Raw genomic sequence first — 26,467 nt, 5'->3', positions numbered from 1 at the left:
GCAAGGTCGTTTATTTACTGCTTTTCATGCAGTTGAGCCCTAAAAACCAGAGGAGCTCCAAACTAGCAAACAATGGCATGTCCCCCAGCTCCTGTTATACAGTCTGCTGCTCCGCTCCATGAATGTGATGCTCCATCCTTACCTCTCCATAGCCCAACACTCTATAGCCTATTTTCTCTTTAGCATTCCAATGTGTCAGCCATGCATTTACTGGAAAAATATATTCCTTAAAAAGAGTTAATAAGAGAAAAGTTATAATTATAATGTTTACTATACCTGTATGACCATGCAAGCCTGCTTGACTATTCCATTTTGCCTTAACTATATTCGGTCATTTACAGGAAACTGATTCCTAATACACAAATGTTGCATCTCTGTTGCCAAAATTCTGATGATATTAACTTTAATCGTAACTAAATACTAAAATAAAAAAAAAGCAACCAACCCAAGGTTGTTAATTTGCTTATCCCATTAAATATCAGAAGTGTTTAAAGAGCCAGTGAACCCAAAACGTTTTAATTTGTTTTAAATATGTTGATTTGTCTTGTATGACTGTCAACATGGTAATCTATGCCATGTATCACTGTTACTGAAATAGGTCCCCAAAGTGACATCTGAGCACCTTTTGGAAGGCACTCAGGAGTCAGACCAAAGGGTGCAGGCGGGCCGCGGCACTGTTTGTTTGGACACGTAAAGCTCTGTGTGGGCAGCGGTTGACAGCAACGTCAGAGAGAAAGTTTTGATTTGTGGACACTTATAGTATAACGCCATGTGTGTGGATGGTAAAGCTCCGTCGGAGCAGTGATTTATTTTGTGTCCGCGTCCGATAGAGGGCTAGGCTTACCGAACACCTATCGTATAGCGCTACGTTGTGTGGTGCATTTTAATGTACAACGCTTGCATACAACTAGGGTACTAAAATAGTATCACAAAGTCGGCGTAGGTCATAACCACAGGGATAACATGCCCCACCTAAAACTCTCAACCAAAAACACTTTTTAAAATCTCAGTGTTGGAATTCGATTTGAAACAGGCTTGTTGAAGCATCACATTTTATCCTAGGGCTTATCGATGACGGAGTAACCTTAAAGCATCACACAACATGGCAGTTATATTATGGTTAACAGCCTCCTCAGTACATGGGTTCATGATCAAGTGATGGTGAAGTCTTCCCTTCCCCGTCTCCCCCTTGTCCCTGGGCCAGGCCTGCTGTACAGCTCTCCAGACTCCCTGGCCGAGTCATGGTTCCGGGCCAAGCTGAGTCGCAAGCGGAGCTATAGCTCGGCTCTGTCCTACGAGGACTCAGAGCTGGAGCTGAGCCGCTCGCTGGGCGTGCACGCCCTCATCGACAACATGGTGAGCTTCATCAGCGGCGACGTGGGCTTGGCACCCGCCTTCAGGGAGCCCGATGAGGGCATGTCCACCAGCCCCCAGGCCACCGTGCTGGCCATGGAGCAGCAGCAGAGAAGGGCAGAGGTACTGTGTTTACCATTTCATTATGCCTTTTTTTGTCTTTATGCCTTTTTTTTTATCTGCGTTCCAGCAGTCCTACTATGCTGTAAACCACTTCTTGCGTGGGGATGGGAAGCCTGTTTTTGTTTGTGGTTAGCCAATTACATGCTTACAGATCCCCGCCTGCAACAACATGCTTGGTCAAAACAAATATGAAGCGAAAGAATGTGAAATGCCCCTTTCACCCAGATTTTTGTGTGTGTTAGTGTGCAGATTTGAGGTAGATGTTAGTCTGAAGTCTGATTTGAGACACAATCACATGTCCTATGCATAAGGTTTGTCTTTTGCATATTTCTCGATGTTGGTTTGAGTGTTATCAATATGCTGGCCTCGGATTAATAGCCTTTCGATGGATAGTCACTGTAATAAAAAACCTAGAATGAACTTGCTTGTAGTTGCGGTTGGAAGCACTGCACCAGATCGTGGTGCTTATCTCTGGCATGGAGGAGAAGGGCAGCCAGGAGGGCCCTGTCCTGGGCCGCTCCAGCGCTGCCTTCCAGTCCTCCTCCCTGCTCACCTCGGTGCGACTGCAGTTCCTGGCCGGCTGCTTCGGCCTGGGCACGGTGGGCACCGGAGGGCTCAAGGGAGACGTTCAGCTGCACCACTACCAGGTACAAGGCTTACAGGCTGGTTGAACGCAGTTATACCAATAAGGTGATAGCTGGTGTTTGGAGTCATCCGCAAGTTAAAACCATATGATGACCATGATGTTTACCTATGTTTCATATTTGAGGATTATATTTTTTATTTATCTAAAGGGAGTCTCTTTTTTACATAGAGGAAGATGGTCCTTATGTTAGCCTGTTGATTTTTGGTATTTTGTAGGATGGTGTGAAAGCTGCAAAGAGGAGCCTTCAGATGGACATCCAGACTGCTGTACACAAGATCTACCAGCAGTTATCTGTCACACTTGAGAGGGCCCTGCAGGCCAACAAGCACCATATAGGTACAACCCTTTCATACTTTAACCAGAACCAGGTCGTTGTTATTTGATGCACAAAACAACCCTAGATCTCTTTTTTTCCTTTTTAAATGGTAAAAGGTTTAAGTAAGCATGATTTAAGAAGATAAACCACAAATCAGAAAATGGTCCATGCCCGTTATCCAAGACGATACATGAGAAAGCCAGTGCATCCGAGCGATGACTGAAAGCCCTACTGGTATCTTTCTGTGTTCCTGTTTATCCTGGAAACAATGGATGGTGTAGGAATAGTGTGATATTTGAAAGAGATGCAGCCTCGTGCCAAACAAACAATGGCAAGGGCAATGACGCAATGTAAAGATAAATAACATCAATTATTTGGTGAAGTTCAAAATTCTAATGTGGAAAATGTTACCCAATTTCCAAAAGCTACATCAACATCGTTACAGCCAGAAGATCCTGGTTTCAAAAGCCCCAATGCTGCTTGTATGAGACATGGAATACTCTTATTCAGTTACATCGTCGATGTTGCTAAAACGCATAGCAATGCTGAAGCCCGTTATTATTAGGGTGCCAAGCACAAAGTGCGAAGGCAACCTATTGTAATTGTTAGTTTTATTATTATTATTAGGGTGCCAAACACAAAGTGTGAAGCCAACCTATTGTAATTAGGGTGCCAAGCTCAAAGTGTGAAGGCAACCTGTTTTAAGTGTTAGTTTTATTATTATTATTCTGCCACGTTTGAGTTACACAGCCTAAACCGCTCGCACTCTTTTTATGAAACTTAGTACAGCTGTAGAGGCTGTCTCAAGATGAACAGAGAGCAAATATTACACTGATTGGTCCAAAGGTGGCGCTATGGCAACAGTCCAAAAATGCAAACTTTGAACAAACATATCTCGTAACCGCTCTGACTTAGTGATGAAACTGCGTTCACACATGCATATCCTCATGGTGAACAAATATACCTCAAGGACCTAGGACCTTTTATTTGGATACATTTACGACTATCTTGAACTTTGTTAAAAACACTCACCCTAAGGATCCTACATTTTTTCACAAGGACAAAAATTCTTTAGCACATATCATCTATGGACCAATGTCTTCAATCTGACATAAAGCGAAGTCTGTACAATAAAGATTTTAAAAAGTTTAAAACGCGAAAAGACTTAAATGCTTATATCAACATCAAAATGGACTCTTATGATCTTGAGTCCAATACAAAAGTTGTTCAGAATCAAATTCTGAACAAGATAAAATCAACATATTTTCATTCAGGGTGTGGCATCAAAATGGGCGTGGCCTGTGACTATAATCACCACAGTTCATAGACATTATGTTTGATTTGAGTGGGACTAACTTAGTTGCTTTTGGAGACCAAAGTTCCAATTGCAAGTCGATTGACAAAACAACATGGGCGCCAGAGGCTCAAAATCGTCCAAATTTAACTTTAAGCCACAAGTCGAGGTTAACTTAACCCAATCATCAACTTGGTGGAGTCAAAGGCACAAGGGGCAATATGAACATCTCCAAATTGTATCCAGATCGGGCTATATGGGGCTCTAAAACAATTAACTGAAAATGCAACCTCTCATAATTTTATCCAGATTGGCCCATAGGGGGCATTATAACCATAAACTGAAAATGCATACATTGAGCAGCCATATTTCTTGACCCCTTTCACCTACAGTCATTTAATCCTGTAGACATTTGTATCTCCTCATGCTGAGCAAACATTCCTAGGGAAGCCAGAACCTGTAACAAAATGCTGGCTGGACGTCCAAATTAGCCCAATCAATGTTAGGTGACTAAAGGCGGGGTCAACTTAAGACAATCATCACCAAACTTGGTGGACTTAAATAAGCATAGGTCAAGGTTAACCAGGCTTAAGTTAATCAAAATAGGATGATAGGGGGTGTTAAAGCAGTCAATTTAGAACTTTAAAGACTCAAAAATCCTCAGCCTTCTGACATACGGTCATGAAAATTTGTTCGCCCACCATTGTTATTATCGTCATCCTCAAGCTAACAATTCAAAACAAAACCGATAATTATCGGACCGATAATTATTGTGCACCCCTAATAATATCACCTGAAGGCTCACACTGCATGATGTGATATTGTATATTATATAGATTATTATGTTATATAGATTTAGAGCTCCAGGTGTTTGCAAATGGCAACAATCATTTTCTCCTCCATGTTGCGGTTCACTCTGGACTTCAGGGAGTAAATGCTGATAGTCTATGCTTCCGTGAGTAGAATCACGCGAAATGTTGGGAAGTAAAATTCGCACAGACCCAGGGTGTTCGCGCCATTCATCAATTCGCGCTGCAGGTTTTTCCGGCTAAAAATTTGCGTCTTTTTGCATTGACTTTGTATGGATTCATGCCACACCTTCTTTTTGGTTGTGAATACACCTTAAGGGCCCAATCCAGCTGCTGTTGTCCTTACCCGGTTAAACACTATATCCCCCCGTCACTTTTCTGTTCTCCTATTATTTTCTTCCATATCACCATAGAAGCTCAGCAGCGCCTCCTGCTAGTCACTGTCTTTGCGCTGAGCGTGCGCTACCAGCCGGTGGACGTGTCCCTGGCCATCTCCAGCGGGTTGCTCAACGTGCTGTCCCAGCTGTGCGGCACAGAGACTATGCTTGGTCAGCCACTGCAGCTGCTGCACAAGCCTGGAGTGTCCCAGCTCAGCACGGCCCTCAAGGTGGCCTCAACGCGCCTTCTGCAGATCCTGGCCATCAGCACTGGGTGAGGAACACTGAAGGAGAGCGAGAGAGAGACAATCTCAATAGTAGTTGTTTTTAGTTTTTTATCTCCTAATTTTTATACATTTCTAAATTTGTTTTTATTTTATTAAATGTTTTCTTATTGACGAAATATAAATTTGTAAGCCATTTAGCATCCTCACAGACATGATTGTGACAACTGCTGTCTTCTCTGGTTCTTGCAGGACATATGCAGACAAGCTGGGTCCCAAGGTTGTTCAGTCTCTGTTGGACCTGCTGTGCAGTCAGCTGAAGAACCTGCTGTCCCAGGCTGGCGTCAGCTTGCTCTCCTCTGGCAGGGACCAAGAAGACACCAAACAAGACGATGGCACTGACGCAGACAAAAAAGACTTTCGAGGTACACTGAGAGTAAATCATAATAATTTTGTAGGTACTTTTCATCTTCAAAACCGCTTATCCGGGGTTGGTCGCGAGGGCAGCAGCTCTAGCAGGGGGCCACAGACTTCCCTTTCCCGGGCCACATTGAACAGCTCTGACGGGGGGGGGGGGGGGTCCCGAGGTGTTCCCAGGCCAGTGTTGAGATATAATCTCTCCACCTGGGTCTTCCCCGAGGGCTCCTCCCCACTGGACATGCCTGGAACACCTCCCTACGGAGGCGCCCTGTGGGCATCTTTAACAGATGCCTGAACCACCTCAACTGACTCCTTTCTAAGCAGAAGAGCTACGGCTCTACTCCGAGTTCCGCACGGATGGCTGAGCTTCTCACCCTGTCTCTAAGGGAGACGCCAGCCAGCCTCCTGATTAAAGCCATTTCGGCCGCTTGTATCCGCAATCTCGTCTTTTCGGTCATCACACATCCTTCATGACCATAGGTGAGGGTTGGAACAAAGATCGAGCGGTATATCGAGAGCTTTGTCTTCCGGGTCAGCTCTCTTTACGTCACAACGGTGCGGTAAAGTGAATGCAATACCACCCCTGCTGCTCTGATTCTCCGGCCATTTTCACTCTCCATAGTCCTATCACTCATAAATAAGACCCTGAGATACTTTGACGCCTTCACTTGGGCTAAGGACTCATTTCCTACCCGGAGTAGGCAATCCACCGGTTTCCTTCTGAGAGTCATGGCCTGAGATTTAGCGGTGCTGATCTTCAGCTGCTTCACATTCGGCTGTGAGCCCATCCAGTGAGTGCTGAAGGCCACAGGCCGATGATGCCATCAGGACCTCATGTTCTTCAAAACGCAGTGATGAGATCCTCAGACCACCGAACTGCAACCCCTCCCCACCATGACTACGCCTCGATATCCTACCCATGAATATCACAAACAGGATCGGTAACAAAGCGCAGCCCTGGCGGAGGCCAACACCCACCGGGAACAAAACTGACTTTCTGCTGAGAACGCCGACACAGCTCTCGCTTTTGGAGTACAGAGATTGGATGACTCTGAGGACTGACCCCCTCACCCCATACTTCCACAGCACCTCCCACATTATCTCCCGGGGGACCCGGTTATACGCCATCTCCAGATCCACAAAACACATGAAGATGGGCACACTCCCAGGCCCCCTCCTGGATCCTTGCAAGAGTGAAGAGCTGGTCCTTAGTTCCTCGTCCGGGGCGGAAACCGCCTATTTCCTCTTAAATCTGAGGTTTGACTATTGGCCGAACTCTCCTTTCCAGCACCTTCGAGTAGATGTTACCAGGGAGGATGAGAAGTGTGATACCCCTATAATTGCCACCAGTGGCGTCACTAGGCTGTTTTATTCGGGACTAAAGCCCCGGATCTAATTTGATTAGCCCCGAATCTAATTTTTTGGTAAAAGAATCGAAAAAAAATCGACTTTCCGACGGTCCTTGAACGCCCCTCATTTACCACACATGAACAGAGCAACAAGTGCGTCAGTACACTTCAGCAGCCAGTCTCTCACTGTTTACAACAGGTGAGTAGTGAGCACAAGCCCTAGATTTCACAATGTCTTTATTATATGTCAGTAATTAAAATGTCTGTAAACGTTTTGAAAACCTTACTTATGGTAAATGTATATAATGTTATAATTGAATGCAAATGTATATCATGTACTTTGTCTGCAGCTAGAATGCTCTAGCTAGCTAACGTTAATGACTAGTAGTGTGATGGACCAGAGGCATTAAGCCTGCTACTATATCTATTATTTTCGTCTGTAGTCTAAATGACCGCTTTGTAAGTTGATGACAATAATATGAAGATATGATATGAAATTAAAAGAATAACAGTTAGAAATATTTATGTTAATACATGATTCTCATGGCAACAGGGAATGAGACCGGCTGCATAAGTGTACTGACTCATTTATGTTTGTTAACAGAGAATTATAACGACATCTGCTGTAGAGTCCCAACCCCCTGGGACCTGCAAACAACAATGTCACAAAGAAGGATTTCAATGTTTTTTGCTCCAAAAGTGGTTGGCAGCCAAGGAGGTAATGGGAATAGAAGGTTTTATGATGGCACATCCTTCATTTTCAGGTATGATGGCAGATAAGGATGCAGTCAGGGTTCATGCAGGAGACCAAAGGGAGGAGAGTGCAAGTTCAAGTACCTGTAGGCTATGTTAAGAGTGTCTATGTAACAAAGTCGACCTGGTGAATTCCCTCTCAGTATAAAAAGAGGTAAAGACCTCCCACTTGCGCCAAAAAATAGGTCGTTTTGTCCTTGGCATAACTAATAGAACACACGTTTATTTGGTGGTCAATTGTGGTCGCAAATCAGAGGACCTGGTTTCGAGACCAATGAAGGCAAACTAGCAGGAGGAAGCAATACTGACGAGCAACACAATGACACCACTTACATGTAGTATTTAACATATTTAGTAACCTAATTATAATGTTTGAAATTAAAATTTCTAAATGCAATAATTTGATAGAATATTGATCTTAAGTTTACAGTAGGCTACAGCTTTTTTTTATTTATTCTTTTATACATTTTCAGAGATAAGGGCAGAGTCAGCATACATAGATGCAGCTGCCAGTGATGCTGCTGACCAGAGTGAGGACAGTACAAGTGCAAGTGCAGGTACCTGTAGGCTATGTGAGGAGTATCTATACCAATATCTCTAGTCCAGAATTGTATAATATTCAGCAGTGTATCCCAGTATACATCCTTGCCAGTGCCCGTGGATAGCAGAGTTTTATTTAATCATGTTTAAAAAAGGGGGGAGAAGGAGGCCATAGCTTTATTTCGCTTTTTTCCCCTTTTTGGAAATACAGGTGGCTCAGGGTCAGGGAGCATAGGGAACCTGTTAGGAAAGAATGATTTAGGGACACGAGAAACAGGCCCAAAGCAACCCAGACGGGACCAGTACCCCTCCACTAGTTTTGGAAAGCAGCAACGGTCTTTCCAGTACAAATGGTTTGAATCTTTTGACTGGCTGGAGTATTCTTTGAGCAGAAACTCTTCACACTGTTTCTCATGCAAGCTCTTTGGGAAACACAACCCTAGAGCCAGCAAAGATGCCCTCCTCAGCTGTGAGGGCTTTAATAACTGGAAAAGGGCCTTGGATAGCTACCGAGAGCATGAGGCAAGTGCTGTCCACAAGTCATCTATCCTGGCCTGGAAGAATTACAGAGCTACGCTAACAGAAGGCGATGTTGTCGACCAAATGAATGTTGGAAATTCCAGTCAGATTAGTGAAAGGAGAGAATACCTGCGGCGCATTGTGGCCGTCACTAGCCTTTTAGGGAAACAAGGCATTGCTTTCCGTGGTCATGATGAAACCAGCTCCTCCCTGAATCAGGGAAACTTTTTAGAAGTAATGAAGCTCCTTGAAACCTTTGACCCCTTCCTCCAGAACTACCAGGCCTCTTCTCATTCAACATATCTATGTCCTGCCTCGCAGAACTGCATGATCGAATGTTGTGCTGATGAAGTGACTGCAACCATCGTAGAAGAGATCAAGGCATCGAAAATGTATGCAGTGATGGCTGATGAGGCAAGAGATGGCCACGTTGAACAGCTTGCTGTTTGTGTGCGCTATGTTACAGCTGACGGCGGAGTCAAAGAGCGTCTCCTTGAACTTGTCACCCTTAAGGGATTGAATGCACAGTGCATCACTGACGCAATTGAAAATGTATTGGAGTCGAATGGCCTTAATGATCTCCTGTGTGTCGCTCAGGCTTATGATGGAGCTTCCGTTATGAGTGGTTCAGTAAGTGGAGTTCAAGCTCGCTTTCGTGAGAAACACCCAGAAGCAGTGTACGTACACTGCTATGCTCATGAGCTGAACCTGGTTCTCTGCCATACGTGCAGGGCTGTTCCAGAAGCCAGTGACCTGTTTGACACATTGGAGAGTGTCTACTGTTTCTTCAGTGTATCAATCGTAAACCATCAGAGATTCTCTGATGTCCAGATGCTCCTGGGCTTGAAGAAGAGTGAGCTTGTCCAGCTGTCAAAAACCCGATGGGCATGTCAGGTGAAGTCTGTGAGAGCAATGCTCAACAATCTGCCAGCTGTTTTAAAGTGCCTGGAAGAGAGTGCAACACCTCTGGCAGTCGGATTACTGTCAAAGCTGTCCAGGTTTTCAAATGTCTACCTGCTGGTCATGTGCCGGAGTATGCTGTCAACTACAGAGGGGCTGCACCTGTACCTTCAGAAAGATTCTGTGGACTTGGCCCAAGCAACACTCTTTAAAGATGCAGTCCTTGACACACTGAAATCCATCCGAACCAATGAAATGGCAGACAAGCTTTACAATGAAGCAAAACACATCTATGATGCCAACAACATATGTGAGAGTCACAGTGGTCGCAGGCACAAGCAGAGGGTGATGGAGGACTTTACAATAGAGTCCACCTTGGGTACAAGGGCTCATCTGGGCACAGAAGACCAGCTGAAACAAACTCTGTTGTACCCATGTCTTGACCGTATGGTAACTGAGCTAAACAGCAGATTTTCTGATGTGGGGGCAGAGCTAATGCGAGGCATTCAAGCTTGCAACCCAGCGGCCGTTTTCTTCTGTGAGGATTCCCTAGAGCTGATTGCAACACATTATAAAATGTCATTGAAAAAAGAGGAGATCCTGGTGGCAAAGCAGTTCCTTTCTAGAAGAAAGAGAGAAGGTGCCGTTTCTGACATGGGCAGTGTTTACAAGCTACTTCACCCAGACATGTTCCCAACCTTGAGCTCAGTTGTCCAAGCAGCCTTGACAATACCTGTCAGCAGTTGCACGTGTGAGCGGTCGTTCAGTGTACTGCGCCGTGTCCACACCTGGCTGAGGAGAACCATGGGCCAGGAGAGGCTACATCATTTGGCTATTATGGCAGTGGAGAAGGATGCACTTTGTGGCTTAGACCATGGTGAAGTCATTGACCGGTTCGCCCAAGTAGAACCGAGGAGATGCCCAATTGTGCTCAAAGGACAAAGGTCCAAAGAAAGGAGCAAGAAACAGTGAAACGAGTGAAAATAAAAAGTTCACTACAAACAAGAAATGAACAAAGACAATACATGTAGAGTAACAGTTAATAATACACAGACAAATGTACAAGTATACACAATATGGAAAGTGTAAAGTAAAGACAGATATACTGTAGAAGAAAAGAAATGAACAAAGACAAACGCATGACTACAGAAAGATAAGATGTTTAAAAGGCTCTTGCCTTTTAAACATCTTATCTTTCTGCATTTCTGCATTGTATACTATTGTGAAACTAATAAAAATATGTGAAGAATACATATATGACTATGTGACTCATTTATTATCTAAATGTTTAATGTTGGTGCTTATGAATGAGGCACTTTTTTGTTAAGACAAAGGGAAGTTTGTGAAAATCGATATTTTTACCATTGGTATTAATAAACTGCATACATTGTTTATTTTGTTATTTGTTATTATTTTCAAAAATTGCATGCGCAGTTACGTTTTGGCCCTGGGCTAAGCCCCGGATCTTTCAGAAACCTAGAAACGCCCCTGATTGCCACACACTCACTGGTCCCCCTTTGTGAACAGGGGAACCACCAGCCCGGTTTGCCACTCCTTTGGCACTGTCCCAGACTCCCACGTAATGATGAATAGGCCTGTCAAACAAGACAGCCTCTCAAGACCCAGAGCTTAAAGCATTTCTGGCTGGATCTCATCAATCCCTGGGGCTTTGCCACTGTGAAGTTGTTTGACTACCCCAGTGACTTCCCCCAGGTAAATTGACGACTAACCCCCATCAGCCTCAGTCTGCCTCCACCATAGAGGGCGTGTTAGTCGCATTCAGGAGTTCCTCAAAGTGATCCTTCCAGTGTTCGACTACCTCCTGAATTGGATGGTTCCCGTTTCCCCTCCTGAGGTGCCGGATAAATCCTTCTCTATCGCCTCTCTGAACTTCTCCCATGTCCTCTGCTTTGCCTCCGACCCGGCAGCGGCTGCAGCCCTTGGGGCCTGTCGGTGCCCTGCCATTGCATCAGGAGTCCACCAGTCTAACATATCCTGGAAGGCCTCCTTCTCCTTCTTCCCTGACCACGGGTGTCCACCTAGGTGTCAGAGGATTACCGCCCCTTGAGGCCATAGCTCACCGCTGCAGCTTCAGCTGTGGAAGTTTTGAAAACTGCCAACTCTGGCTCAATGCCCCCAACCTCCACAGAGAAAACAGAAAAGCTCAGAAAGAGATGTGATTTAAAGGTCCCTAGGACGTGTCTGTCTGTCTGTCTGTGTATTGTGGTGACCCGGGTCTATCAGCCCCGCCTCCGAGCAATGAACAGGAGTCTCTGATGCTCACAAACTGCCAACAAAGGCACGTTCATTAAATCCAAAACAGAAAAAAGGGGAATCACCCGTCAATGAAAACTATAACTAAAAAGAGTCTGGGCTCCGTGAGCCACTGGGGACGCTGTGGTCGTCTCTCACGCGCTGTCCCGGTATCCCGATGAGGTCCCTCCGTGTAGCCCGTGGTCTCCTCTAGACCGGGTGCTGGGGCAAAGGTCTGTCCGGGTAAGGAGTCTCGGTCCGCTCTCTGCTCCTGCATGGGTCACATACCTCCTCTCCTTAGACAACGTCTCTACTCTGGTCATATACCCTCACCTGTGCCTGATTGGCCTCCTTCGCAGGTGTCTCCCGTTTGCATTGATTGGGGCTGCTCTAATGCAGTCCTTGGCTCCCTCTGGGGGAAAAGGGTGGAAGACTGCCTGTATTACCTGCCCCCTGGGCTCCCAGAGCCGCTGTGTAAGGGCCGGATTGCCACTATATATATATATATATATATATATATATATATATACAGGGTGCGATTTGCCGGTGGGGATGGTGGGGATTATCCCCCCCCCTCTGGTTTACACGTCCTACCCTCTGCTGAATTATTTTTATCCTCGGTGGGGATAAAAATTATCCCCCCTACCCAAAGTATTTTCACCATTACATCGTAATAATTAACAACCAAAATACACAGGGTCCGTCTTCATTTTGAAACATTTTAAAATGTTTCTCAAAATTATCCCCCCCTCTGGTTTTTTCACAAATCGCACCCTGTATATATATATACACACACACACACACACACGCATGTGTGTAGGACTGTATGTAGGCCTGTCGCGATAAGCAATAAATCAATTAATTGCGCGATAAATTAAAATGAGCGATCATTTTTTGCCAGCCGCAATAATTTCCATTTGCACTCTTTTTTTCAATCATTGCTTTATTGGCCTAATCTGAGAAGAAATCTGTGCCATAAACAGAAATATTATAGGCCTTTATTACACGGGTCTTCTCAATGCCGTGGAACGCTCCGTTCACTTGCATAGATAGTAGTCCGGTAACTTGTCAACCCCAGCGTCTTCGGTTGCTAAGCAACGTCAACGTTTTTGGCGGACTATTTCTCTGCTTATCAACACCACGAATGCTGGTAACAAAATATTGTACGAAGACATACCATGTGAAGTTCTTTTTTCGTTTTGGCAAGTAGCCGTGTAATAAGCGGGATAATGTATAGAACGTCGCCGGTCATTATCGGGAAAATAAGCCCCTTCAGGGCGAACAGGACACCTCCGCTGCGCGTCAGTATCCTGTTCGCCCTGTCGGGGCTTATTTTCCCGATAATGACCGGCGTTCTATACATTATATATATTATATATATTTAGCAGAGTAGGCCTAAGTAACAAATGCCGGGTTGAAATCGGGCTCATAATTACAGGGCACAACGAGTAAACCCCCTGGTCACGTGTCAGTCACTTGTTGCACGGTCTGTGGGAGGCGGAGCCCTGGCGTTACACGAGCAGCATGAGAGCTGATCCAGTGTTCTTTGAAAAAAAAAGTTTATTTATCTTCGAAAGGGTGTACTTGCATTATTCAGTCCATCCAGAAAAACGCGATTATGCGATCGCATAATTCAACGCGTAATCAGCCAAAGTCCGCATATTCATGCGGGGGCCGCATTTTTTCAAATATGCCGCACTTTCACCGCATAAATTGCAGATTTTCGCGCAAAATATGCGGGGCTTGCATGATTTCATAATCCCCGCATTTTCGTTACAAAAAAGTCATATATGTCTTATCAGAAAGTTGAAAATGTTGCTTTTACTTCACACCAAAGCAGCCATTTCCCCGTTGCCACGTGAACGTTATGAAGTGACGTAATTACGCGACGTGAACGTCATCGAAAAGCTGCATTTTTCGCAAGTTCCCGCAATTTCATTGCATAAAATTGCATAAATATGCTGCATATTTCATCGCATTTTTTAAGAAAACGTGCCGCATAATCAAGGATTTTTGGCCGCAACAATCACAAAAAAACGCCGCATTTTTCTGGAGGGACTGATTATTATGCCATTATCATTATATTAGTTGAAAAACTGCAATATTATCGCTTATCGCAATAATTTCTAGGGCAATTAATTGCCCAGAAAAAATTGTTATCGTGACAGGCCTAACTGTTTGTATGTATGTATGTATGAATGAAATATGAAAAATCAGAGATTTAATCAAATCGCCCAGCCCGCCTCTGTCGCAAACCCAGCCGCCAGTCCCTCGGCGACGAGCCCCCTGTCTGGGCCTGGCTCCAGTAGGGGCCCCGGACTTCCTCTGGCGGGGTCCCTCCTCCTCTTGCTCGATTGTCCATGGGGTCTTTGTGACACAGGGAGGGGAAGCTGCTTTAATCATCCTCACATTAAGTGCACTGAAGCTAGTAGTAATGATGATTTCCCCCTCTTTATTTAAGCTCTGCTTCGGAAGCAGCACACGGCCGAGCTGCACCTAGGAGACTTCCTGGTCTTCCTCAGGAGAGTGGTATCTTCCCAGGCCATCCAGGCCAAGATGGCCTCCCCCAAATGGACAGAAGTCTTGCTTAATATTGCAGCCCAGAAATGCTGCTCAGGTGCGGTTCACTCGCATAGCACAAAGAATGAATCCATAACTTTCAATGAATCTCACAATAATATTTCCCTTGATTCTCCCTTTTCTTTCTCAGGAGTCCCTCTTGTAGGGAACTTGAGAACTCGACTCCTTGCCCTCCATGTCTTGGAGGCCATTTTGCCTGCCTGCGAGGCCAATGTAGAGGATGACCAAATCACCCAGGTACTGTTCGATCCGCTTCGAGCTACAAACAAGAACAAGTTGTTGAAGAGAACTCAGTCCTAAATCCCATGGTTTAAATCACTCTGGCCTATCTCCCAGATAAGCCAGTCTGTCCTGCTTTGAACCTACCTACAAAACTGTGTCGAGAGTACAGCTTTAATACCATACACACTTTCACATAAGACTATACCCTTGCAACGTTATGTTGCCTGATGGCAAATTCGATTTTTATATGGGTAATGATAAATGATGCAGCCAACCTAGTCCTGCGTTGCGTTCCAGGTGGTGGAGCGTCTGTTCTCCCTGCTGTCCGACTGCATGTGGGAGGCGCCCGTGGCCCGGGCCAAGCACAGCATCCAGATCAAAGAGAGTGTGCAGGAGCTTAAGCTCCAGGTACGCTTCCATCCAACCATACGTTCTTTTCCTCCAACCTACATTCAATACCATTTGGCCGCCAGTTCAGTGACTGATGGATGGATTGACCTATAGGGTGACGCTGAGGAGGAGGACGAGAACCTGCCCATCCAGGAGGTGTCCTTTGACCCAGAGAAGGCCCAGTGTTGTGTGGTGGAGAACAGCCAGGGGCTGACCCACGGCAGCGGGGGCAAAGGCTACGGTCTGGCCTCCACAGGGATCTCCTCTGGATGCTATCAATGGAAGGTATGCTGCCACCGCTACAGCCAAATATGAAGCTCGTAAATAGATCTGGCTTGAACGGTAAATACAATTGAAAACGATATTCTGAAGTTTAGTTTGGAAGATTATAGAGCCTTCCACATTGGTCACACGCAGATGATTATTTGTAATAAAAAACGTTATTGCTGTAAAACACCAGGCAATTCCATGAAGAGGACTCCTCTTCGTGGCATGTGTATTTATTCCTTAAGGACTGTACTATACCGTGTTGATGGTACTACATACAGCCAATAGGCCCTCCATTTGACTCATAAACCCACACAACACACTACAGCCTTTTTTCCTGTGATTTTTTTAAAGTTTTACATCGTGAAGGAGAACCGGGGCAATGAGGGCACATGCGTAGGCGTTTCCCGCTGGCCTGTGCACGACTTCAACCACCGCACCACCTCGGACATGTGGCTGTACCGCGCCTACAGTGGCAACCTCTACCACAACAGCGAACAGACGCTAACCCTCAGCAGCTTCACCCAGGGGGACTTCATCACCTGCGTGCTGGACATGGAGGCCCGCACAATCTCCTTTGGCAAGAACGGCGAGGTGAGAGGGAGAGAAAGAGAGAGGGAGATGAATGAATTATGTTCAATTCACCAATGGCATTCACATTATATTAAGGTTGTCATTTTCTGAGACACAAGATCGGTCTTTTAGATTGTGTAGTTGTGATCATAATTGGGATCTTAAAGATATCCTCTCCCCTCCCAACTACTATAACAGGAATTAAGTGCCTTGACACAATCACAAGTGCAACCTAGGGATGTGACGAGAACCGATACTTCAGTACCAAGTCGATAAAAATTTGGTAACAATTCTAAAAACGTGACAGTACTCGTTTTTCTACAGTACCGTAGGTACCGGGGATGCAATTCCTCCGGGCGTCACGTGGGCAGCATATACACCTACGTGTTGTAGTGCTGAAGTCTGCCGTTAAATGCCAAAGGAACACGTAAGATGGCAACTGCAGCTGAAGCGAGTGCGACAGCTCCGCCTCGACTCGTCAAAAAAAAGAATAGCAAGAGTCGTGTCTGGAAGTACTTTGCGTTTCAGGCGGATGATCAGGGATTAATAATAGGTTCGCAAAAACCTATATGCAAACGGTGCCATCAAGCTTTTCAAACAAAAGGAGGAAACACTTCCAACTAATCTCAACACCTCAAAGACATACATCCAGATTTATTCAAAGAATTCAAGTTGAGTGAGTTTCAAGTCATGTTAACGTTACATTAACAACGTATCCACACACGTCAGTTTAATCCACTTCATTTATTTACTCAACATGATACATGTTTCACGCCGTCAACAATGCATTCCTTTGTATATCCAACGCAACACTTACATTCATTAGTTTATAGTGGTGCAACGGATCGCAGATTACCCAGGATCCGTACGGATCAACCCTCACGGTTCGGGACGCAAGTGATCGGCAGATCAGCTGACGATGCAAAAACAAAAACAAAAAAGTTGTGTGTTCGGCACATGTTTAAATGCCAACTCTGGTATTTAGCACATTGAGCCCCCTTTCTGGTTTGTCTAGGATGAAATATAGTGGTTGATACAGAAATGTTGACTATTGGTCCTGTCTCGGGTATTTGGAAGTTTCGATTCGCCCCTGCCTGCTTCACAATGGCTGGCTATGGGAAATCACAAACCTGTCCTTAAAACAACCCTAAACATTAGTTTTCAGAAATGTGCAACTCACCAAGTGGTTAGTGGTGTTCGTTGATGTTCCTAATCAAGTATCGTAGCGAAATACAGTTTCTGTCATGTTTTATTTGGCATTTTGTAAATCCCATTGAAACGAAAACCGGACCGGAACCAGAAACGGACAGGGGGCTGTTTATATTTGGTTGTAGTCTTTTCGCTCGGTTCTCCCTTTCAACCGTAGGGCTAGAACCGAGCAAAAAGACTACAACTAGCCCCCTTTCCATTTCCAACGAGTAATGAGTCTTCCAACAGAAATCAATGGGTTTTTTGATTTATTTTATAAGCTATTTCTATTTTATTTACTATCCATGTTTAAAAGGAGAAGGAATAATTCCTCAGTTTGCACTTTATATTGTTTTCCACTGTTCTTTTTTTGTAATGTTATAGTGGTTTACTTTTATCCATTACTTGAAGGCTACATGCAAGTGTATGTTGAAGTACATGGGATTTATTGCTTTGTTTTTGTTTTTTACCGTGGTATTGAATTGGGTATCGAGAATCGTGGAATTTCACTGGTATTGGTATCGACTACTAAATGTCTGGTATCGTGACATCCCTAGTCACTGTAGATAACAAATATTTACTGCGTTGACCCAACGACTCTCCGTAGGAACCCAAGTTGGCCTTTGAGGATGTTGACGCCACTGAGCTCTACCCCTGTGTTATGTTCTACAGCAGTAATCCAGGGGAGAAGGTAAGACACCCTGGGATTTACAGTAATTAACATTGAACAAAATGTAGTATCTGTCCAAGCGTAATATTCATCTCAGGATATAATAGTGTAGTTGTCACGCTACAGCAACAATTTGTGTTTGCCCAAGTATTGTAATAAGAAAATGAACAAAATGGTAGGTTGCCTATTGTAATTTTACATCTCTCAATCCCTGCGTATACATCTTGAACCAGCGTCCGAACCTCTTGGTTTTCGGTGTGTCTGCGTGCCTGCTTCCCAATATGTCCCGATCTGAACCCCGATGCTCTCAACCGTGTGTCCAGGTGAAGATCTGCGACATGCAGATGCGCGGCACGCCCCGGGACCTGCTGCCGGGCGACCCGGTCTGCAGCCCCGTGGCCACGGTGCTGGCCGAGGCCACTACGCAGCTCATCCGCATCCTGCACCGCTCCGACCACTGGACGCACCGCATCAACAAGATCATGGTGGAGCGACTCCACACCATCAAGGCCTGCTTCCGGGAGTCGGCGACCGGCGGGGGCCAGAGGCTGAAGAAGAGTCGCTCAGTGCAGAGCCGCGAGGAGCATGACGCCCAGAGGGAGAGCCAGGACGCAGCCGTCCGCCAGGAGGAGCGGGGCCGCCAGGGCCGCCTCGGGGAGCTTTCGGAGCAGCACCTGCGGACGCTGTGCACAGAGGTGTGGCCCGTGCTAGCGGTGATCGGCGGCACCGATGGTGGCCTGCGCGTCGGGGGCCGCTGCGTGCACAAGCAGACGGGACGGCACGCCACCCTGCTGGGCGTGGTGAAGGAGGGCAGCACCTCGGCCAAGGTGCAGTGGGACGAGGCGGAGATCACCATCAGGTACCGCTGGGGGACCCGCCGCTTGTGTTCCGTGTGTACCGATCCGTTTTTTTCTTACTGAGCTCTTTTTGATGAAGCGCCTTCCTCACACTCAAGGGCGCTTTACAGTGGCATGAGAATGAGCATGCCGTTCTTTGAAGCATGACCATAGATGCTGTTGCCATAGAGAGTTGTTGTTGTAACCGCTGTGCAACATAATAACCAGTGATTCGTTCAACACTGACCAATCCGCTTACCACTACATTTTTTACTTCTGTTTAACCCACAGCTGTTAACTGTGTTAACAACACACTTTTATTCAACATTGCATATTTGATCTTAATAAATATACATAAATAAGAAACAAAGCCAAATTCTAATCACTGGTTGCAACATGCTCTGGAATTTTACATGGAACATCTACTTTGTTGAAATTGGTTTTAGAAGGTTTTTGATACTTTGCTTGCCATGAGAATACTTATGTTGCCTCTCTACTTCGTGGCTTTCTAATGGGCATTCTATCTCATAATTTTCCCTTGCATCAATCAAACATAACCTTTCATTGATCCAGTGTGGAGCAACCATTTCGGACCATCCTCTTTGGCACGCATGATCATTGCAGACTCATCCACCATGGCGTCTTCTTTATGTGTTAGCCACGCATGCTCTTCTTCTATCCTGCCCTCTCCCTCACTTTGTTTTTCTCCTTCCTTCTTTCCTTGTCTTCACCTTTACTCCTCCTCGCCACCTTTTATTAAAGCTTCCCAACTTTCTGGTCGCCTAGTGACACTCCGCTGTACAACCTGGAGCCCTGCGAGCCGGCGCCCTTCGACGTGGCACGCTTCCGCGGCCTGACCGCCGCGTTGCTTCTCGACATCACCTACCTCACTAGCGTCCAGGAGGACACCGCCACCGCCAAGCTGGGCCTGCGGCGCCATGATAAAAGGCACCGCAGCGGCACGTCGGCGGGCCACGAGGCGGCGGGCAGCGACGACCGCCCGGAGGCCGAGCTGCAGCAGCGGGCCGACTCTGCCAAGGACCCTGCCCCCTTGGTCGCTGGGCCTGCCTCGGACCTGCGGGTCTCCCACAGCCTGGACGAGGTGAAGACGCACGCCGCGCCCAGCTCCCTGTCGGACAACGACATCTCTCTTTACGCCACGGGGTCTCCACAGCAGCCCCAGCAGGCCGGCGGGGCGGTGGCCAGCGAGAGCATCCTGGCTCCCGGGTCGCCCCATCACCCCCCCGGCGGGGAGGGCATCAGGAGAAGGGTCCACGAGCACGGTGGACGCAGCCACGACGCCTCGCTCTCCGCGCAGTCTGAGATCCACGCGGTGCAGTTGTCCTATCTCTACCTGGGGGCCATGAAGACCCTGAGCTCCCTGCTCAGCTGCAGCAAGTATGCAGAGCTGCTGCTCATACCCAAGGTACACAACCAACACGAGGAGGCACCCGTCAAAGGGCAACGCCGGGCTGAACCGTTAGGACAATCGTTAGGATTTGGTTTGGACTGCCCAATATTGTGACTGTGATCAATCATTGTGATTAACAGATTCGCAGTTAAACCGTCACATCACATTGCTTCATATATTCAGCGGTAGGGATTACTCCGATTGCACAGGGACACATCTTGCACCCTGAAAAGCATTGCATCTGTCATTCGAGAGTGCACTATTTTGCTGTGTTGTAATGTTTTATAATAGTTTTTCATGGAAATGACATGCAAAGTTTTCTTTTCAGCATTTTGTTTTATTCAACTTTGCATGATTTAACTAATGGCAGAGGAAACAATTATGTTTGTGTTGAATATGCACTTCATTGTGCAGCCCTAGTTTTACGCCAGCCTTGAATGTAATCGTGGCTTTCATAACGATAGACGTCATAGATATAGATAGAGATATTGAGACAGAGATAGATAGCGCTCATTGCCCTTCTGTCCTCGTTAAGGTGCTACCAGAGGCTGCAGCCAGCCGGCACAACGCCGACCTCAACTCTAACTCCGGCAATGCTGCGACCGCCACATCCCCCGTGTGCCAGGAGGAGGTGGAGATGCGTGCGGCGCTGCAGTACCTCATGCGACACATGGTGAAGCGCGCGGTGATGCGGTCGCCCATCAAGAGGGCCCTGGGCCTGGGGGACCTGGAACGCGCCCAGGCCATGGTCTACAAGCTGGTGGTCGGCGGGCTGCTGGAGGAGCCCAGCGGAGCCAAGGCCAAGGCTGGCGGTGAGCAACGCTAAGACACCAGCTGGATGCAGGCTGTACACCTTCATCTCACGGAGTAGAGCTAGCAGGGACTGAACCATTACACAATGTTTCAAGTATTTGTTGTTTATTCTGTGTTTCTTGTTACACTGTGAAGCGCACTGAAAGGGGCTCTAAAAATACCTACCTGCTTGCTTGCTCGTTATTTACTGTGTTGTAATCGCATCATTTTCTTTACCTCCAATGAACCTCTTTCTCCTTCTTTTAAGGGTTAAGCTGGGGGTAAATCAGTTTTTCTGATGACTGATACAGGTGATAAACGGATGAAACCAAAGCATGTTTCTATTGGTTCACTGTTGTTCCGTCCTGCTTAGGGGTGCGGACTGAGCCGGAAGGGGAGGGGGAAGGTACTGAGGGGGACCTGCTGGCCCAGACCCCGGTGACCACCAGCCCCTCCGCCTCCAGCACCACCTCCTTCATGAGCTCCTCTCTGGAGGACACCACTACGGCCACCACGCCCGTCACCGACACGGAGACTGCCCCGACTACCGAGTCCCCGGGGGTCATGCCCCTCAGCCTCCTCAGGTCAGAACACACTTAATACTTACTTTTCTTTTCTTTTTTTATTGTTATTTTTTGATACGTTCAACACCTGTACAATTATTATATTGTCTTTTAGCCACACCAGGAAATTCTGTCTTTGGCAGTAGCATTAGAATTCAACTACCTTAACACCACTAATAAACAACTGAATAAGGAACCTGCTAGAAAACATATTTCGCTCTATTGTTTCCACCTTTCTCCTGTTTCAGCGTAAGATTAAGACAGTAAATATCTAGTATCACTTAGAGATACAGACATTTCCCGTCTCGGTTTTAAAGACAGGCTCTCATGTCGACATTATGTTCCCTTTACAGGCAAATGTTTTCCAGTTATCCATCTACCACCCTTCTCCCCACCCGCTGTGCTCAGACGCCCCCAGTCGCCTCTCTACCCACCTCCCCATCAGACGAGGTCTGTCGCAGGCAGAGTCTCACCTCTCCTGACACGCAGCCCTCCAGGAACCAGAATAGGACCGGTACCTGTAAGCGGCACACACAGACACTCACTCACTCACTCACTCACTCACTCACTCACTCACTCACTCACTCACTCACTCACTCACTCACTCACTCACGTTATTATATTCATACCAGTGACTCGTATTTCCCAGCTCTCTCGGACCCCAGCAGTCGACTGTCAACCTCCCCCCCTCCAGCGGCCACCGTGCCCCTGTTGGAGATGGGATTCTCCCTGCGACAGATCACCAAGGCCCTGGAAGCTACTGGTCAGTTTCTTTCTCTCTTTCTCTTTCTTTCTGGAATAATTAGAACCACAGACTGAATGAAGTATTCCCTGTTTATGTAGTTTCAGCTCCATTGTATTACATTATTTATTAATGTGGTTGCTACTGCAAGCACATCTACTGCTCTTCATAAGTTTTCTTTATTCCGTTTGCCTGTTTTTTGTGCAGTTAACTGCTCCTGCATACTTTGTGCTGCAGAAACCATTAAACTATCAAAACGTCCCGCTCTTTAACGACATGATGGCTAAAGCTCAGTGTTTTTCAACTCTTTCAACTTTTTTTACTATTACTCTTATTCTGCTTTTACAATCTAAGTCAATGGCCATCTCTGACACCACTGACTACTTCAGACATCGTAACTTGGTTAATTTTCAACGTTAATCTTCGTTCAAACCATTAAACAAATAAACACCTTTGTATCATCAATGATCTAAAAACCGTATTTCAATTACCTTTATACTTTTATCAGAATCACAGTTTAAGTTCCATATCGGCTTCTTTATCAGTTGGTCTCATCGATTTACGCTGAGTTAGAGCGCGGAGGACGTGCACAGTAATGGCAGTTTGGGCGTTTTTTCCCGCCGAATTTGACTACTACGTTGCAGTGACGTTAGCGTTGACATTAGCACTGACGTTAGCATTTTAGCAACCACACTCTCACAGTTCGTTATGACAAAGACGCGTTCTAAAAAAATTTAAAAAACGATCTCATGCCCTATGAATCGATATTGCAAAATTTAAATTAAATCGGTTAAATCGATTTTAATTTTTACCCAGCCTTATTACTTATTAAGTGGACTGTATTTGAGGTTGTCTTTTTTTGCTCTGTTGTGACCTGTGTGTAGGTTTTTTTATACTGCTGTTGGCCAGGTCTCTTGAAAAATAGGTTTTGGAATCTTAAACTAAAACAAATAGAAAGGCAGTGAAGGGATGCCTCCATCCTTTGGTCAACAAGCATTGTGGAGCCTAACACGACGGCCAGCCTCAGTCTCTTCCCGGTGCTGTAATGATAACCAAAGGCACTGCCGCTGTCCCCCAGGGGCCCGAGGTGAGGCGGACGCCCAGAACATCACGGTGCTGGCCATGTGGATGATCGAGAACCCCGGCACGGAGGAGGAAGACGAGCAGCGCTCCACTGGTGGTGGCGGAGGCTCAGGCTCTTGCCATGGAGCCACCGGCAAGTCCCTGGACAGGACCCCCTACCTGTGCTCCCCCGGGGACATGTCCGCCGCTGACCCCAGCGAGCTGGAGGAGGGCTTCAGCGAAAGGTAGACTCCAGATGACTCTGTGTCCTGTGTGCCCCAGGTTGGCCTGGATCCACGTTGCGGCTTGGAAGACATTGGCCCACATTTATATCTCCGCTGTCACGGTTATGTGGCACAAGGGGGTGGTCTAGCGCTTCAGACTTAATGTACATGAATGAAGGAGAATAGGGGGAATATTTTATTTTATTTATTTCAGAGTGTCCTCAGGTGGTAGCGCTGTAGCACAACATCTGATGAGTACTGTCATCGATATTTGGAATAAATAAATGGAAAGTAGATTTTAGATTGTTTTACTAGAGGTTTTACTAGAGGTAGGGTCAGGCATATTCTCAATAGTTCAATAAATCCACTGCAAAATTGACTAAGCAAACATTTATGAGACACAAACAGGAAGATATCTTGGGAACCCATTGTACAATTTTGACACTTTGCCCCTCCATTGAAAGGAAAGGGCAAATACAGTATAGTTAATGACACCAAGCCATACACTCGCAGATGCACCTTTCGGCCACAAATTACAAATGAAGGACATCTATTCTGATCGATGTAAATTAACCTATATCCTGAGAAACACTCTCCTAACTAATTATTGTTAACACCGTGCTTAGTTGCAAAATCGGGCCCAGATTTGGATTATCTGTTTACGGTGGTTTATGCGTCACACCAAACTTTGAGGACAAAAACAACAAATACCAATGTAAGACACCATTTTTGGTTGTAAAAGCAATCCCAGCTCCGGGATTGCCAATCTCTCAATTCTTTATAGAGGTCTTTCAGATACATCCCTAAATCTGTCTCTGTAGCATCGCTTGCATATGGGTTTACTTGGTGTCTTGGTAATCTGCAATAGCACTGCGAGTGAGTGAGTGGAGGCATGGCTATGGTTTTCTATCAAATGACATTCAAATGACACTTTCATCTTTCCAACAGCATCTTTTTAATTATGAGCTGCGAGTCAAAATGCTGAAAAAATTCAGACAGGATGTTTTTTCTCACTTGCAGTCCCGATGTCCTGGAGCAGGAGAGTGCGTCGGCCTCCAACGGCCCTCCCACAAGGGGGCGCTCTGCGGTCAGCAGGAAGCACCGCTTCGACCTGGCCGCACGCACCCTTCTCGCTCGAGCTGGTGAGACCCTAGTGACACACTCTTACCGTGCGATTAGGAGAAGGGGCTTCTTCTTGTGAACTCCAAAGTTTCTTTCCACCATTCATTCTCTGCCATGGCCGAGATAACCACCACTACGAGTCTTTACTTTTGTTGTGGAAGTATCAGAGACGTTGGAGAACCCAACACCTTCGGATTCATTATATCATCCGGAGGCGCACACAACTTTTGGCCCTGATATTATTTAGATATCTATACATTATATGTTCTCGCGGGTAGATTCACCCAAAATGCTTGAGTAAAATTTGTGCAAACCAGGTTGTTCGTGCTGTGCCATTCATCAATCGCGCCTCAGGTTTTTCTGGCAAGAAATTCACCTCTAAAAGCGTCTTTGCATTGACTTTGTACCACCCCTTATTTTTTGGTCTGCCACATCGTTACATCTCTCACTATCAACCTCACATTGTTTGTCACTTCCTTGAGCTGAGCTGCTGGCCTGATAACGGCTCGTGTCACGTTAGAATTAGCATACTGTAAAATGGATGACGTTTTTCCTGATCTTTGGTGTCTGGGAGTCCTTTGTCACAGATTCAAAGAGTCTTTTTAAGCAGTTATGTAGAAAAATAGTGTTCCAATTTAATCGAGCCAATAAAGGAATGACTAAGGGACTCTGGATCTCTTTATCTCTCGATGTCTCTGTCTGTGTCTCTTCCCAGCCGGTCTGTACCGCTCGGTTCAGGCCCACCAGAGCCAGTCGCGGCGCGAGGTGTCTGCGCTACAGCAGCAGCAGGACCCTGGCGCCCTGTACGACTTTAGCCTGGATGAGGAGCTGGAGATGGACCTGGACGAGGAGACAATGGAGGCCATGTTCGGCCAGGACTTGGCCAGTGACACAGACATTCTGGGAATGTGGATCCCAGAGGTATTGGACTGGCCAACATGGGTGTGTGTGTTTTTATGCTACGGCCTAGTACTACTGCCACATGCCACTGACACACCCTGCTTCTAAAATGATAAATGCACGCAAAGAAGACATCTCTCTCTCTCACTCTCACACACACACAGACTTGCTTAAGCTTCTAAATTGAACTGCATGATCGGAGACATAGCATTTAAGAGATATGCTCTCCTCCTTCTTCCTACTCACCAAGGCTTTTGTGATTAATTATGTGTTGCTTTTACCCTTGTCTGTGTCCTTTATTTCAACTTGTGATTGTGTCTTATCCTGTTGCAATGTCTTGTGCGCTTGTGTCCCCCACGTGCAGCACGTGTGTGAGACGGAGGAGCGAGATGAGGTGGTGGTGTGTGAGCTGTGCGAGGCCAGCGTGGCCAACTTCAACCAGCACATGAAGAAGAGCCACCCAGGCTGCGGGCGCAGCGCCAACCGGCAGGGATACCGTAGCAACGGCTCCTACGTGGATGGCTGGTTCGGGGGCGAGTGCGGCAGCGGCAACCCCTACTACTTACTGTGCGGCTGCTGCAGGGAGAAGTACCTGGCTGTCAAGAGCAAGGCCAAGGCGCCGTCCGTGGAGAGGTAGCTACCTTGGAGAAGAGATGCTGTTGCACAAGGAGTTAAACGTGTTGTTCTATATCTCATACTCTGTATATTGGCTCCAAACATGTTATCGAGACTCGTAGACTATTTCACAGACACGCAGGCTTCTTCAGAATACAGAACCTTCTGCTTACAAGCCCTTCAGCTTTTGGCCGGTGTTGACCTGTTACCGAAACTTGACCTGGTTGTGAACGTTTATTTATTTTTTTTCCCCTTACAAATGCATGCCAGTAAACACTCCTAGGGATGAAGTGATTGTAATTCCATATCAGGTTATGGTTAAGAGTAATACAACTGTTTCTTTGTCAGATACAAAGGTCAGGCTCCCGACCTCTTGGGAAAACAGGACAGCGTCTATGAAGGTGAGGCGGATGATGTTCAAACCATGCAGGAAG

The 26,467-nt window shown here is 46.3% G+C and overlaps 1 protein-coding gene across 14 annotated transcripts in view; it reads left to right on the top strand.

Annotated features, from left to right (window-relative positions):
* Positions 1-26,467, top strand: part of herc1 (HECT and RLD domain containing E3 ubiquitin protein ligase family member 1) — an 88,973-nt gene that overhangs the window by 29,840 nt on the left and 32,666 nt on the right. For 11 of the 14 annotated variants that reach the window (XM_079736056.1, XM_079736052.1, XM_079736053.1 and 8 more), the window contains 22 exons: positions 1,205-1,476; positions 1,908-2,123; positions 2,338-2,458; positions 4,955-5,192; positions 5,395-5,567; positions 14,338-14,493; positions 14,587-14,693; positions 14,976-15,086; positions 15,183-15,353; positions 15,690-15,929; positions 17,704-17,787; positions 18,090-18,625; positions 19,365-20,028; positions 20,549-20,825; positions 21,179-21,389; positions 21,722-21,888; positions 22,018-22,131; positions 23,189-23,417; positions 24,417-24,538; positions 25,234-25,460; positions 25,783-26,051; positions 26,382-26,434. In XM_079736056.1, coding sequence (XP_079592182.1) covers positions 1,205-1,476; positions 1,908-2,123; positions 2,338-2,458; positions 4,955-5,192; positions 5,395-5,567; positions 14,338-14,493; positions 14,587-14,693; positions 14,976-15,086; positions 15,183-15,353; positions 15,690-15,929; positions 17,704-17,787; positions 18,090-18,625; positions 19,365-20,028; positions 20,549-20,825; positions 21,179-21,389; positions 21,722-21,888; positions 22,018-22,131; positions 23,189-23,417; positions 24,417-24,538; positions 25,234-25,460; positions 25,783-26,051; positions 26,382-26,434 — 4,758 coding nt within the window. The remainder of the gene's footprint in view (positions 1-1,204; positions 1,477-1,907; positions 2,124-2,337; positions 2,459-4,954; positions 5,193-5,394; positions 5,568-14,337; positions 14,494-14,586; positions 14,694-14,975; positions 15,087-15,182; positions 15,354-15,689; positions 15,930-17,703; positions 17,788-18,089; positions 18,626-19,364; positions 20,029-20,548; positions 20,826-21,178; positions 21,390-21,721; positions 21,889-22,017; positions 22,132-23,188; positions 23,418-24,416; positions 24,539-25,233; positions 25,461-25,782; positions 26,052-26,381; positions 26,435-26,467) is intronic. The other 3 variants (XM_079736050.1, XM_079736046.1, XM_079736058.1) reach the window with 2 other exon arrangements.

This window comes from Pollachius pollachius (genome assembly GCF_949987615.1).
Source record: "Pollachius pollachius genome assembly, chromosome: 5".
Taxonomy (NCBI): Eukaryota; Metazoa; Chordata; class Actinopteri; order Gadiformes; family Gadidae; genus Pollachius; species Pollachius pollachius.
The sequence above is the reverse complement of the archived record's forward strand: the minus strand, read 5'-3'. Positions and strand labels throughout refer to the sequence as shown.